At 44.7% G+C, this 13,956-nt stretch overlaps 1 protein-coding gene across 1 annotated transcript in view; it reads left to right on the top strand.

Annotated features, from left to right (window-relative positions):
* LOC138663475 (gastrula zinc finger protein XlCGF57.1-like) overlaps nucleotides 1-13,956 on the top strand; it is a 64,999-nt gene that overhangs the window by 28,961 nt on the left and 22,082 nt on the right. Inside the window, exons 2-6 of the mRNA XM_069749702.1 lie at nucleotides 6,995-7,183; nucleotides 7,313-7,492; nucleotides 7,567-7,690; nucleotides 7,767-7,864; nucleotides 9,902-9,992. Coding sequence (XP_069605803.1) covers nucleotides 6,995-7,183; nucleotides 7,313-7,492; nucleotides 7,567-7,690; nucleotides 7,767-7,864; nucleotides 9,902-9,992 — 682 coding nt within the window. The remainder of the gene's footprint in view (nucleotides 1-6,994; nucleotides 7,184-7,312; nucleotides 7,493-7,566; nucleotides 7,691-7,766; nucleotides 7,865-9,901; nucleotides 9,993-13,956) is intronic.

Here is a 13,956-nt window from a genome sequence, read left to right as displayed (position 1 = left end):
ATGTGGGGGGAACCACTGTTTGGGCGCATGGGAGGGCTCGGAAAGGAAGGAGCGCTATTTGGAATGCAGACTTAGATGGAATGGTCTGCAGGTGTCACATTGCGTTTGCAGAGCCCCTAATGTACCTAAACAGTAGAAACCCCCCACAAGTGACACCATTTTGGAAACTAGACACCCTAAGGAACTAATCTAGATGTGTTGTTAGAGCTTTGAACCCCCAAGTGTTTCACTACAGTTTGTAACGCAGAGCCGTGAAAATAAAAAATCTTTTTTTTTTTTCCCCACAAAAATTATTTTTTAGCCCCCAGTTTTGTATTTTCCCAAGGGTAACAGGAGAAATTGGACCCCAAACGTTGTTGTCCTATTTGTCCTGAGTACGCTGATACCCCATATGTTGGGGTAAACCCCTGTTTGGGCACATGGGAGAGCTCGGAAGGGAAGGAGCACTGTTTTACTTTTTCAACGCAGAATTGGCTGGAATTGAGATCGGACGCCATGTCGTGTTTGGAGGGCCCCTGATGTGCCTAAACAGTGGAAACCCCCCAATTCTAACTGAAACCCTAATCCAAACACACGCCTAACCCTATTCCCAACTGTAAATGTAATCTAAACCCTAACCCTAACTTTAGCCCCAACCCTAACTGTAGCAACAACCCTAGCCCTAGCCCTAACCCTAGCCCTAACCCTAGCCCTAATGGGAAAATGGAAATAAATACATTTTTTAAATTTTTCCATAACTAAGGGGGTGATGAAGGGGGGTTTGATTTACTTTTATAGCGAGTTTTTTAGAGGATTTTTATGATTGGCAGCCGTCACACACTGAAAGATGCTTTTTATTGCAAAAAATATATTTTGTGTTACCACATTTTGAGAGCTATAATTTTTCCATATTTTGGTCCACAGAGTCATGTGAGGTCTTGTTTTTTGCGGGACGAGTTGACGTTTTTATTGGTAACATTTTTGGGCACGTGACATTTTTTGATCGCTTTTTATTCCGATTTTTGTGAGGAAGAATGACCAAAAACCAGCTATTCATGAATTTCTTTTGGGGGAGGCATTTATACCGTTCCGCGTTTGGTAAAATTGATAAAGCAGTTTTATTCTTCAGGTCAGTACGATTACAGCGACACCTCATTTATATCATTTTTTTATGTTTTGGAGCTTTTATACGATAAAAACTTTTACAGAAAAAATAATTATTTTTGCATCGTTTTATTCTCAGGACTACAACTTTTTTATTTTTTTGCTGATGATGCTGTATGGTGGCTCGTTTTGTGCGGGACAAGATGACGTTTTCAGCGGTACCATGGTTATTTATATCTCTCTTTTTGATCGCGTGTTATTCCACTTTTTGTTCGGCGGTATGATAATAAAGCGTTGTTTTTTGCCTCGTTTTTTTTTTTCTTCTTACGGTGTTTACTGAAGGGGATAACTAGTGGGCCAGTTTTATAGGTCGGGTCGTTACGGACGCGGCAATACTAAATATGTGTACTTTTATTGTTTTTTTTTTTATTTAGATGAAGAAATGTATTTATGGGAATAATATATTTTTTTTCATTATTTAGGATTTTTTTTTTTTTTTTTTACACTTTTGGAAAAAAAATTTTTTTAACTTTTTTATTTTGTCCCAGGGGGGGACATCACAGATTGGTGATCTGACAGTTTGCACAGCACTCTGTCAGATCACCGATCTGACTTACAGGGCTGCAGGCTTCACAGTGCCTGCCCTGAGCAGGCTCTGTGAAGCCACCTCCCTCCCTGCAGGACCCGGATCCGCGGCCATCTTGGATCCGGGCCTGGAGCAGGCAGGGAGGTGAGGAGACATTCGCAGCAACCCGATCACATCGCGTTTCTGCGGGGGGCTCAGGGAAGCCCGCAGGGAGCCCCCTCCCTGCGCGATGCTTCCCTGTACCACCGGCAAATCGCGATCATCTTTGATCGCGGTGTGCCGGAGGTTAATGTGCCGGGAGCGGTCCGTGACCGCTCCTGGCACATAGTGCCGGATGTCAGCTGCGATAGGCAGCTGACACCCGGCCGCGATCTGCGGCTCTCCTATCGTGAGCGCTGCCGATCGCATATGACGTACTATCCCGTCGGTGGTCATAGGGGCCCACCCCACCTCGACGGGATAGTACGTCTAATGTCAGAAAGGGGTTAAAACCGCATGTGTTTTTTGTATGCGTTTTGCCGCGTTTGACGACGCATGCGTCGTTTCTCTGCTTGCGTTTTGTTGCAGAAGGCTAGAGGCTTTTTTTGCCGCAAAAAAACGTATTGCTGTCTATGTAAACGCATGCGTTTTTAGCACATGCGTTTGGTTGCATTTTTAAACGCATGCGTTTCCATGCGTTTCCATAGAAAAAGCAAGTCTACACTCTAATAAGCCACCCCCCACCATCAAGGTGATAAAGGGATCCAAACCCTAATCCTAACCCTAACCCCCCACCATCAAGGTGATAAAGGGATCCTAACCCTATCCCCCCACCATCAAGGTGATAAAGGGATCCTAACCCTAACCCCCCACCATCAAGGTGATAAAGGGATCCTAACCCTAACCCCCCACCATCAAGGTGATAAAGGGATCCAAACCCTAACCCCTCACCATCAAGGTGATAAAGGGATCCAAACCCTAACCCTAATCCTAATCCTAACCCCCCACCATCAAGGTGATAAAGGGATCCTAACCCTATCCCCCCACCATCAAGGTGATAAAGGGATCCTAACCCTAACCCCCCCACCATCAAGGTGATAAAGGGATCCTAACCCTAACCCCTCACCATCAAGGTGATAAAGGGATCCAAACCCTAACCCTAAAGGTACCTTCACACATAACGATATTGTTAACGATATCGTTGCTTTTTGTGACGTAGCAACGATATCGTTAATAAAATCGTTATGTGTGACAGCGACCAACGATCAGGACCCTGCTGGGAGATCGTTGGTCGCTGAACAAAGTCCAGAACTTTATTTTGTCGCTGGATCTCCCGTGGACATCGCTGGATCGGCGTGTGTGACACCGATCCAGCGATGTCTTCACTGGTAACCAGGGTAAACATCGGGTAACTAAGCGCAGGGCCGCGCTTAGTAACCCGATGTTTACCCTGGTTACCATCCTAAAAGTAAAAAAAAACAAACAGTACATACTTACCTAACGCTGTCTGTCCTCCAGCGCTGTGCTCTGCACTCCTCCTGTACTGGCTGTGAGCGTCGGTCAGCCGGAAAGCAGAGCGGTGACGTCACCGCTCTGCTTTCCGGCCGCTGTGCTCACAGCCAGTACAGGAGGAGTGCAGAGCACAGCGCTGGAGGACAGACAGCGTTAGGTAAGTATGTACTGTTTGTTTTTTTTACTTTTAGGATGGTAACCAATAAAGGTGATAAAGGGATCCTAACCCTAACCCCCCACCATCAAGGTGATAAAGGGATCCTAACCCTAACCCCCCACCATCAAGGTGATAAAGGGATCCTAACCCTAACCCCCCACCATCAAGGTGATAAAGGAATCCTAACCCTAACCCCCCACCATCAAGGTGATAAAGGGATCCAAACCCTAATCCTAACCCCCCACCATCAAGGTGATAAAGGGATCCTAACCCTAACCCCCTACCATCAAGGTGATCAAGGGATCCAAACCCTAACCCTAACCCTAGCCCTAACCCTAGCTATTTCTAGTGGGTTTTCTAGTTGATTTATTTTGATAATTGGCAGCTGTCACACACTTATCATGCGTTTCAAAAACGCAAACGCAGGAAAAAACGCATGTAAACGCGTCAAAACGCCGCATTTTTTTTTTACTGCATATGAAAACGCATGCATCTAAAAAACGCAGCATTTGCACGCGTCTACAAGCGTTTTTTTCACCACCTGCGTTTGCGTTTTTAACGCTGTGTTTTTAAACGCAAATGTGAAACTAGCCTAAAAGAGCCACCTTGTGAGAATGCAGCATTACTGCTGCACAAGGTGGCTCTTTTAGTTTATAACGGCTGGAGGGGGTGACAGAGGCCCTTTAACTAACATTGTGCAGTGACTCTGCTTTCCACATAGTGATGGATATTTCTTGCTGCTGAAACTATGAGGGTTTTTTTCACGTTTAAACCTTTGTTAAACCCCTCTGATCAATGTGATCATACAACATAAAAGCCTCTAATGGCTCCGGTGATGCCCTGTACTGCTGTGGTGCTGTGTATCATCACTGACTGTCTTTCTTTGGAAGGGTATGTGCACACGTCAGGATTTCTTGCAGAAATTTTCCTGACAAAAACCGGACATTTCTGCCTGAAATCCGCATGCGTTTTTTTTCGCATTTTTTCATGCATTTTTGGTGCGTTTTTGTGCGTTTTTTCCCAAATGCATAGAATAGCGGGAAAAATGCAGAGAATCCGCAAAATGAACATGCTGCTTTTTTTTACCGCAATGCGTTTTTTTTTTTCGTGGAAAAAAACGCATCATGTGCACAAAATATGCAGAATGCATTCTAAATGATAGGATGCATAATGTATGCATTTTTAATATGTTTTTATAGCGTTTTTACCGTGAAAAAACGTGAAAAAAACACGAAAAAACGTGTGCACATAGCCCCATACACATGAGATAAGAGTTGGCTGAACGTCATTTGGCAGACTGATATCTCTCCCGACTCCCCCATACACACAAATATTCAAGCTTTCCTGTGGTCTGTATGAGAGTCACCTCCAGACTCCTCTAGCGCAGGATTATCTACAGGAAGAACAAACGGATTAGCCTCTGAAATTCAGGATGCCAGGTCCTTCTCTGCCCTGACATCATCTGTCGGGAGGCCCCCAAATACATTATATAGTCGCCCAAACCCCCGAAATCAGTGATTTCATGGAACTTTAGTCTACTGTGTATGGGGGAGGTAAAAGGTAACTTATTGGACTCTGCGTCTGGCCCGGCCTAATAGACCTTTGGACATTGCAGGCCCAGACACCATTATTAGGCATGTAAGTATCGTAATAACTAGGCCGCCCCATACTATCGAGTACTTGGGAGCGGGGGGGGGGGGGCATTCAGCCAGACTCTGTCACACCTAAAGGCCCCTTCACATTAAGCGACGCTGCAGCGATACCGACAACGATCCGGATCGCTGCAGCGTCGCTGTTTGGTCGCTGGAGAGCTGTCACACAGACCGCTCTCCAGCGACCAACGATGCCGGTAACCAGGGTAAACATCGGGTAACTAAGCGCAGGGCCGCGCTTAGTAACCCGATGTTTACCCTGGTTACCATGCTAAAAGTAAAAAAAAACAAACACTAGATACTTACCTACAGCCGTCTGTCCTCCAGCGCTGCGCTCTGCTTCTCTGCTCTCCTCCTGTACTGTCTGTGAGCCGGAAAGCAGAGCGGTGACGTCACCGCTCTGCTTTCCGGCTCACAGCCAGTACAGGAGGAGTGCAGAGCGCAGCGCTGGAGGACAGACAGCGGTAGGTAAGTATCTAGTGTTTGTTTTTTTTTACTTTTAGCATGGTAACCAGGGTAAACATCGGGTTACTAAGCGCGGCCCTGCGCTTAGTTACCCGATATTTACCCTGGTTACCAGTGAAGACATCGCTGGATCGGTGTCACACACGCCGATCCAGCGATGTCTGCAGGGAGTCCAGCGACGAAATAAAGTTCTGGACTTTATTCAGCGACCAACGATCTCCCAGCAGGGGCCTGATCGTTGGTCGCTGTCACACATAACGATTTCATTAACAATATCGTTGCTACGTCACAAATAGCAACGATATCGTTAACAATATCGTTATGTGTGAAGGTACCTTTAGGTGCCATGTTTGCTTTTCACAGCAGCAAGTGGTTAATCTGCCAGGGTTTTTGTTGAAGCCTCATCTGTGCCGTCCCTGCGGTGCACATCTATGTTCTGTGCACAAAGAGATTAATTTCTTTTTAATAAATGTTTAACATGTTAAAAATTATAAAATGTGTCTTCTGCTTTTTCCATGTTTTTTTTCCTGTTATAAGAATTGTTGGAACCAATTTTCTTTAGAAACATTTTAATATGTTTCTGCTTTTTCTGGTGTTTTTCCTGTAATATTGGAAAGCCTAAGGCCAGAAATAAACCACATAAATCACTGTACATGGAGACTTTGGGATCAGATCATTTCTGTCCGTGTTGATTGTGGAAACAAAAAATCTTTACTAAAAGCCTCAGGCTAAGTGCACACGTTCAGGAATTCATGCAAAAAATTCCTGTGAAAAACCGGACATTTTCTGCATGAAATCCGGAAGAAAACCGCATGCGTTTTTTGCCGCGTTTTTGACGCGTTTTTGTCGCGTTTTTTCCGCGGTTTTTTCCGGACACTTCCCAATGCATTTTGCAGTGGGAAATCCGCATAAAAACCGCAAAAAGAATGAGCATGTCCGGATTTTGTGCCTGATGCGTTTTTCATGTGGAAAAAAACGCATCATGTGCACAAAACATGCGGAATTCATTCTAAATGATGGGATGCTTCTTGTATGCGGTTTTTTTGCGGTTTTATAGCGTTTTTATCGGGAAAAACCGCGAAAAAACCGGAACGTGTGAACGCAGCCTTCTGTGTGCAAACTTCTGTGTGTGAATCAGACCTGAGATCTAACGTGATAGAAGATTACAGTGCGGGGAAGACGGGAAACCTTCATATAGACGGCCGGTGGTGATGGAGTCAGTGACGGACTCTGGACAAATATGTTCCTAGAGCCGTAGTAGAGGATGAAGATGTCGTCCTCATCATGAAGTAGTTATTTCTCCTGTCACATGTAATGAATATCTCCTGCAGTATTGCTAATGCCGATTCCAGGGTCAGTAAATGAGACGAGAACTAGCACTATGGAAGATGAGTCTGAGAAACGTATTCAGCTGCCGACTCCGAGGAAGAAACTGCTTGTTGTCTGTGGCCTAAATATATAGGTTTTATTAGTGGATGTAAAGAAGGAAACTAAATACTGTAAAATAATAAATCTCCTCATATGTTTCCCTTATTATCTTCAGTAATTGTATTATTACAGGATTCTTATGATGTTACATCGGCTCATCTTCTCATTCGGGTCTCTACAATATCGGATCCTCTCAGTGAAGATCTTCTATATAAGAGAATTTTCCTGATTTACCCATCTAAGATGAATATGGACAGAGACAAGATGGCAGAGAGGATATTACACCTCACTCTAGAGATCCTCTTCCGGCTTACTGGAGAGGTGAGAAACTCTGATGACGTCACATTACATCATTCTTATCTATGGCAATAACAGATGGACAGAACTGGAGAGGTGAGGACTCTGGAAAGGTCTGTAATGAGATTTATTATTGTGTCTCTCCATTACCAGGATTACACAGTGGTGAAGAAGACCTCTAGTGATCGCTGTCAGGACCCTGTGTTTGAGGGATGGGGAAGACACCTGAGCCCAATCACGGGGCCTCCACCTCACCCCCTGATCCATGAGGACATCAATGACCAGAAGATCTTAGAACTCATCTACAAGATGATTGAGCTGCTGACTGGAGAGGTGACACTGCTGGAACATTATATAGAAACGCTATGAAGGGATCGGGGGGATGACGGTATCATTGTATGTGTCAGGTTCCTATAAGGTGTCAGGATGCCGCTGTCTATTTCTCCATGGAGGAGTGGGAGTATTTAGAAGGACACAGAGATCTGTACAAGAACGTCAAAATGGAGGTTCCCCAGCCCCTCACATCACCAGGTAATAAACAGGACTAAGTACATACAGTTATCTGTATGTAAAGAATTAATTCAGTCCCTGTATGTGTTTCCTCCAGATTTACCCAGTAAGAGGACAACACCAGAGAGATGTCCCCGTCCTCTTCTTCCAGAGGACTGTAACCAAGAAAATCCCAATGCTCCTCAGGATCATCAGGTAGATGGAGAGAAGGTGTCATGAGATCTCCCCTATGATGTGTAGATGCTGGTGAAGGTCTTTTATTATTATTATTATTATTATTATTATTATTATTATTATTTTATATAGCAGCATTAATTCCATGGTCTGTACATGAGAAGGGGTTACGTCAAAAAACAAATATCACTTACAGTAAACTAACTAACAATCACAAACTGGTACAGAGGGGAGAGGACCCTGCCCTTGCGGGCTTACATTCTACAGGCTTATGGGGAAGGAGACAGTAGGTCGGGGGTTGCGGTAGCTCTGATGGTGTTGAGGTGGCTGTGCGGTCATTGCAGGTTGTAAGCTTCTTTGAAGAGATGGGTTTTCAGGTTTCTTTTGAAGGATCCAAATGTGGTGGATAACCGGCCATGTTGGGGCACAGAATTCCAGAGGATGGGGGATATTCGGGAGAAGTCTTGGAAGTGAGTGGGTGTGGAGCTAATAAGCGTGGAAGAGAGAAGGAGGTCTTGGGAGGACCGGAGATTACGTGAGGGAAGATATTGAGAGATTAGTTTGGAAATATACGGAGGAGAAAGGTTATGGATGGCTTTGTAAGTCAGTGTTAGTAGTTTAAACTGGATACGCTGGTAAATTGGGAGCCAGTGAAGGGATTTGCAAAGAGGGGAAGCAGGAGTGTAGCGAGGAGAGAGATTAATTAGTCGGGCAGCAGAGTTAAGGACGGACTGGAGGGGTGCGAGAGTGTTAGCAGGGAGGCCACAGAAGAGGATGTTGCAGTAGTCGAGGCAGGAGATGATTAGGGCATGCACAAGCGTTTTGGTAGAGTGAGGGTTGAGGAAAGGACGGATTCTGGAAATATTTTTGAACTGGAGGTGGCGAGAGCTTGGATGTGCAGTTTGAAGGACAGGGCAGAGTCAAGGGTTACTCCGAGGCAGCGGATTTTGGGGACAGGGGAAAGCGTGATTTTATTTATTTTGATAGATCAGAAAGAGAAGATATGTGAGATGGAGGAAAGATAATTAGTTCAGATTTGTCCACATTGAGCTTGAGGAAACGAGAGGAGAAGGAAGAGGATATGGCTGATAGACACTCCGGGATTCTGGAGAGCAGAGATGTGACATCTGGGCCAGAGAGGTAGATCTGAGTGTCATCAGCATAAAGGTGGTACTGGAAGCTATGGGAATTTGAGTTGTCCCTGGCCGAGTGTATAGATTGAGAAGAGTAAGGGCCCTAGGACAGAGCCTTGAGGGACACCAACAGAGAGTGGGACGAGATGAAGAGGTAGTATGGGAGTAGGAAACGCTAAATGTGCGGTTGGTAAGGGATGAGGAGATCCAAAATAGGGCAAGGTCTTTGACACCAAAGGAAGAGAGGATCTGTAGTAGGAGGCAGTGGTCAACCGTGTCGAAGGCAGAGAACAGGTCTAGAAGGACGAGTATAGAGAATTGTCTGTTAGCTTTTTCTGTGAGTCTTTAGTAATTTTGGTCAGGGCAGTCTCAGTGGAATGGTGGGGACAGAAGCCAGATTGTAGGTTGTCGAAGAGAGAGTTAGATGCAAAGTGAGAGGAAAGTTCAGCATGGATGTGCTGCTCAAGGAGTTTGGAGGCAAATGGGAGCAAAGATATAGGTAGATAGCTGGACATAGCTTTTGGGTCAAGGGAAGGCTTTTTGAGGATAGGTGTGATTGTGGCATGTTTGAAAGCAGAAGGGAAGTTGCCATAAGTTAGTGAAAGGTTGAAGAGGTGGGTTAGGGATGGGATTAGAGTAGTGGTGAGGTTGGGGAGGAGGTGGGATAGGATGGGGTCAATGGCACAAGTGGTGAGGTGTGATTTGGAGAGAAGATGAGCAAGCTCCCCAATGATTTTGGAGAGGGAAGTTATGGGGTTAGGGCATTGGTCTGGTATACAAAGAGGTCTTGTGCTCAGTTTTGTTTTATCCACCAGTATTTTATGTTTTATACTTGTGTAATGAGAACGGTGGAGATGGCAGGATTAGAGCTGATCATAGATGTGACTTCTCCTTCTGTCTGTGACTTTTATAATATGTGTTTCAGGGTGAAGATCTGACCCATATTAATACTACAGAGACATATGTGAGGGCTGATGAGTGGTGTAAAAAGGAGATTCCCACATATGACTACCTAGGTGAGTAGTAACCACTAAACAAAGACAAGTCACAGATTCTTCTCAGTCACCGGCTGTGGCTGCTTTATCGGTGGTATAGTCCGGCCGTATTACCATGATCACCATTTTACCTCTAGACCACAACATTCTCCTCCACCCAAAACTGTTCACATAACTTTGGTCATTCAAAGCTCTTTTCTATAGAACTTACAATCTGGTAGATCCATCTACCCCCTGGGTTTAGCTGTTATAATTGATGATTACTGTTGATAATGCCTATAATATTGTGGCAAATGGGAGGCTTAAAAAAAAATTACATCCAGCAAAATGATACCAGCATCGCCTATCCAGTAGCATCTATCTCTTACTTATAGATGTTACTGGACTGGCGCCATTGGTGCCATTTTGCTGGATGTATTTTTTTTCTAAGCCTCCCAATTTCCACAATATTATATGTATTATCAACAATAATATCAATGCCATTATATGTATTATGTGTTGTGAATTCTGTGGCTGAATTCACTCCTGTGGTCACAAGTGGTACTGCAGCCTCTGAGCTTCCTCCCTCAGGTGTTCTGGTGAGCTCGTTAACGGCTTCATTACTTAACTCCGCCTGATGCTGCTATCCTTGCTCCTTGTCAATGTTTCAGTGTTGGATCTGAGCTTCTCCTGATTGTTCCTGTGACCTGCTGCTCTGTATAGCTAAGTGCTTTTTGCTTTTTTGTTGCTTTTTTTCTGTCCAGCTTGTCTTTTGTTTTGCTGGAAGCTCTGAGACGCAAAGGGTGTACCGCCGTGCCGTTAGTTCGGCCCGGTGGGTTTTTTTTGCCCCCTTTGCGTGGTTTTGCTTTAGGGTTTTTTGTAGACTGCAAAGTTCGCTTTACTGTCCTCACTCTGTCCTAGAATATCGGGCCCCACTTTGCTGAATCTATTTCATCCCTACGTTTTGTCTTTTCATCTTACTCACAGTCATTATATGTGGGGGGCTGCCTTTTCCTTTGGGGAATTTCTCTGGGGCAAGTCAGGCCTATTTTTCTATCTTCAGGCTAGCTAGTTTCTTAGGCTGTGCCGACTTGCCTAGGTAGTTGTTAGGCACAATCCACAGCCGCTTTTAGTTGTGTTTAGGATAGGATCAGGTGTGCAGTCTACAGAGTTTCCACGTCTCAGAGCTCGTTCTTGTATTTTTGGGTATTTGTCAGATCACTGTGTGCGCTCTGATCGCTAAGCACACTGTGTTTCTGGATTGCCTTCATAACACCTGTCATTAGCAAACATAACAGTACAAGGAGCCCAAACTAATGATTCTCAATAGAGGGAAAGAAAAAGTTCTGACATCATTTTTTTTTTTTTTTTCTGCTCTGTGTTCACTTTTTTTTTTTTTCCCCTAGACATTTGGGTGATTCTGGACACAGGTGTGGACATGGATTTTCAGGGTCTGTGCTCTTCAATAGATAATCTCGTTATAAATGTACAAAAAATTCAAGATACTATTGATCAGAAATCTATGTTAGAACCAAGAATTCCTATTCCTGATTTATTTTTGGAGATAGAACTAAGTTTCTAAGTTTCAAAAATAATTGTAAGCTATTTCTGGCCTTGAAACCTCATTCTTCTGGTAATCCTATTCAACAGGTTTTGATTATTATTTCTTTTTTGCGCGGCGACCCTCAAGACTGGGCATTTTCTCTTGCGCCAGGAGACCCTGCATTGAGTAGTGTCGATGCGTTTTTCCTGGCGCTCGGATTGCTGTACGATGAGCCTAATTCAGTGGATCAGGCTGAGAAAAATGTGCTGGCTTTGTGCCAGGGTCAGGATGATATAGAAGTATATTGTCAGAAATTTAGGAAATGGTCAGTACTCACTCAGTGGAATGAATCTGCGCTGGCAGCTTTGTTCAGAAAGGGTCTCTCTGAGGCTCTTAAGGATGTCATGGTGGGATTTCCTATGCCTGCTGGTTTGAATGAGTCTTTGTCTTTGGCCATTCAGATCGGTCGACGCTTGCGCGAGCGTAAATCTGTGCACCATTTGGCGGTACTGCCTGAGGTTAAACCTGAGCCTATGCAGTGCGATAGGACTATGACTAGAGTTGAACGGCAGGAATACAGACGTCTGAATGGTCTGTGTTTCTACTGTGGTGATTCCACTCATGCTATTTCTGATTGTCCTAAGCGCACTAAGCGGTCCGCTAGGTCTGCCGTCATTGGTACTGTACAGTCCAAATTCCTTCTGTCCATTACCTTGATATGCTCTTTGTCGTCGTTTTCTGTCATGGCGTTTGTGGATTCGGGCGCTGCCCTGAATCTGATGGATTTGGATTATGCTAAACGTTGTGGGTTTTTCTTGGAGCCTTTGCGGTGTCCTATTCCATTGAGAGGAATTGATGCTACACCTTTGGCCAAGAATAAACCTCAATACTGGGCCCAGCTGACCATGTGCATGGCTCCTGCACATCAGGAAGTTATTCGCTTTCTGGTGTTGCATAATCTGCATGATGTGGTCGTGTTGGGGTTGCCATGGCTACAAACCCATAATCCAGTATTGGATTGGAATTCCATGTCGGTATCCAGCTGGGGTTGTCAGGGGGTACATGGTGATGTTCCATTTTTGTCGATTTCGTCATCCACCCCTTCTGAGGTCCCAGAGTTCTTGTCTGATTATCAGGATGTATTTGAAGAGCCCAAGTCCAATGCTCTACCTCCGCATAGGGATTGTGATTGTGCTATCAATTTGATTCCTGGTAGTAAATTCCCTAAAGGTCGATTATTTAATTTATCCGTGCCCGAACACGCCGCTATGCGCAGTTATGTGAAGGAATCCCTGGAGAAGGGACATATTCGCCCATCGTCATCACCACTGGGAGCAGGGTTCTTCTTTGTAGCCAAGAAGGATGGTTCGCTGAGACCGTGTATTGATTACCGCCTTCTTAATAAGATCACTGTTAAATTTCAGTATCCCTTGCCATTGTTATCTGACTTGTTTGCTCGGATTAAGGGGGCTAGTTGGTTCACTAAGATAGATCTTCGTGGTGCGTATAATCTGGTGAGAATCAGGCAAGGAGATGAATGGAAAACTGCATTCAATACGCCCGAGGGTCATTTTGAGTATCTAGTGATGCCGTTCGGACTTGCCAATGCTCCATCTGTGTTTCAGTCTTTTATGCATGACATCTTCCGTGAGTATCTGGATAAATTCCTGATTGTTTACTTGGATGACATTTTGATCTTCTCAGATGATTGGGAGTCTCATGTGAAGCAGGTCAGAATGGTTTTTCAGGTCCTGCGTGCTAACTCTTTGTTTGTGAAGGGATCAAAGTGTCTCTTCGGTGTGCAGAAAGTTTCATTTTTGGGGTTCATCTTTACCCCTTCTACTATCGAGATGGATCCAGTTAAGGTCCAAGCCATCCAGGATTGGATTCAGCCGACATCTCTGAAAAGTCTGCAAAAGTTCCTGGGCTTTGCTAATTTTTTTCGTCGCTTCATCTGTAATTTTTCTAGCATTGCCAAACCATTGACTGATTTGACCAAGAAGGGTGCTGATTTGGTTAATTGGTCTTCTGCTGCTGTGGAAGCTTTTCAGGAGTTGAAGCGTCGTTTTTGTTCTGCCCCTGTGTTGTCAGCCAGATGTTTCTCTTCCGTTCCAGGTCGAGGTTGATGCTTCTGAGATTGGAGCAGGGGCGGTTTTGTCACAGAGAGGTTCTGATTGCTCAGTGATGAAACCATGTGCTTTCTTTTCCAGGAAGTTTTCGCCCGCTGAGCGTAATTATGATGTGGGCAATCGAGAGTTGCTGGCCATGAAGTGGGCATTCGAGGAGTGGCGTCATTGGCTTGAAGGAGCTAAGCATCGCGTGGTGGTATTGACTGATCATAAGAACTTGACTTATCTCGAGTCTGCCAAGCGCTTGAATCCTAGACAGGCCCGTTGGTCGTTATTTTTTGCCCGCTTCGACTTTGTGATTTCGTACCTTCCGGGCTCTAAAAATGTGAAGGCG

Source organism: Ranitomeya imitator, chromosome 2 (assembly GCF_032444005.1).
Source record: "Ranitomeya imitator isolate aRanImi1 chromosome 2, aRanImi1.pri, whole genome shotgun sequence".
Taxonomy (NCBI): Eukaryota; Metazoa; Chordata; class Amphibia; order Anura; family Dendrobatidae; genus Ranitomeya; species Ranitomeya imitator.
This window is presented reverse-complemented; position numbering and strand designations above follow the sequence as displayed.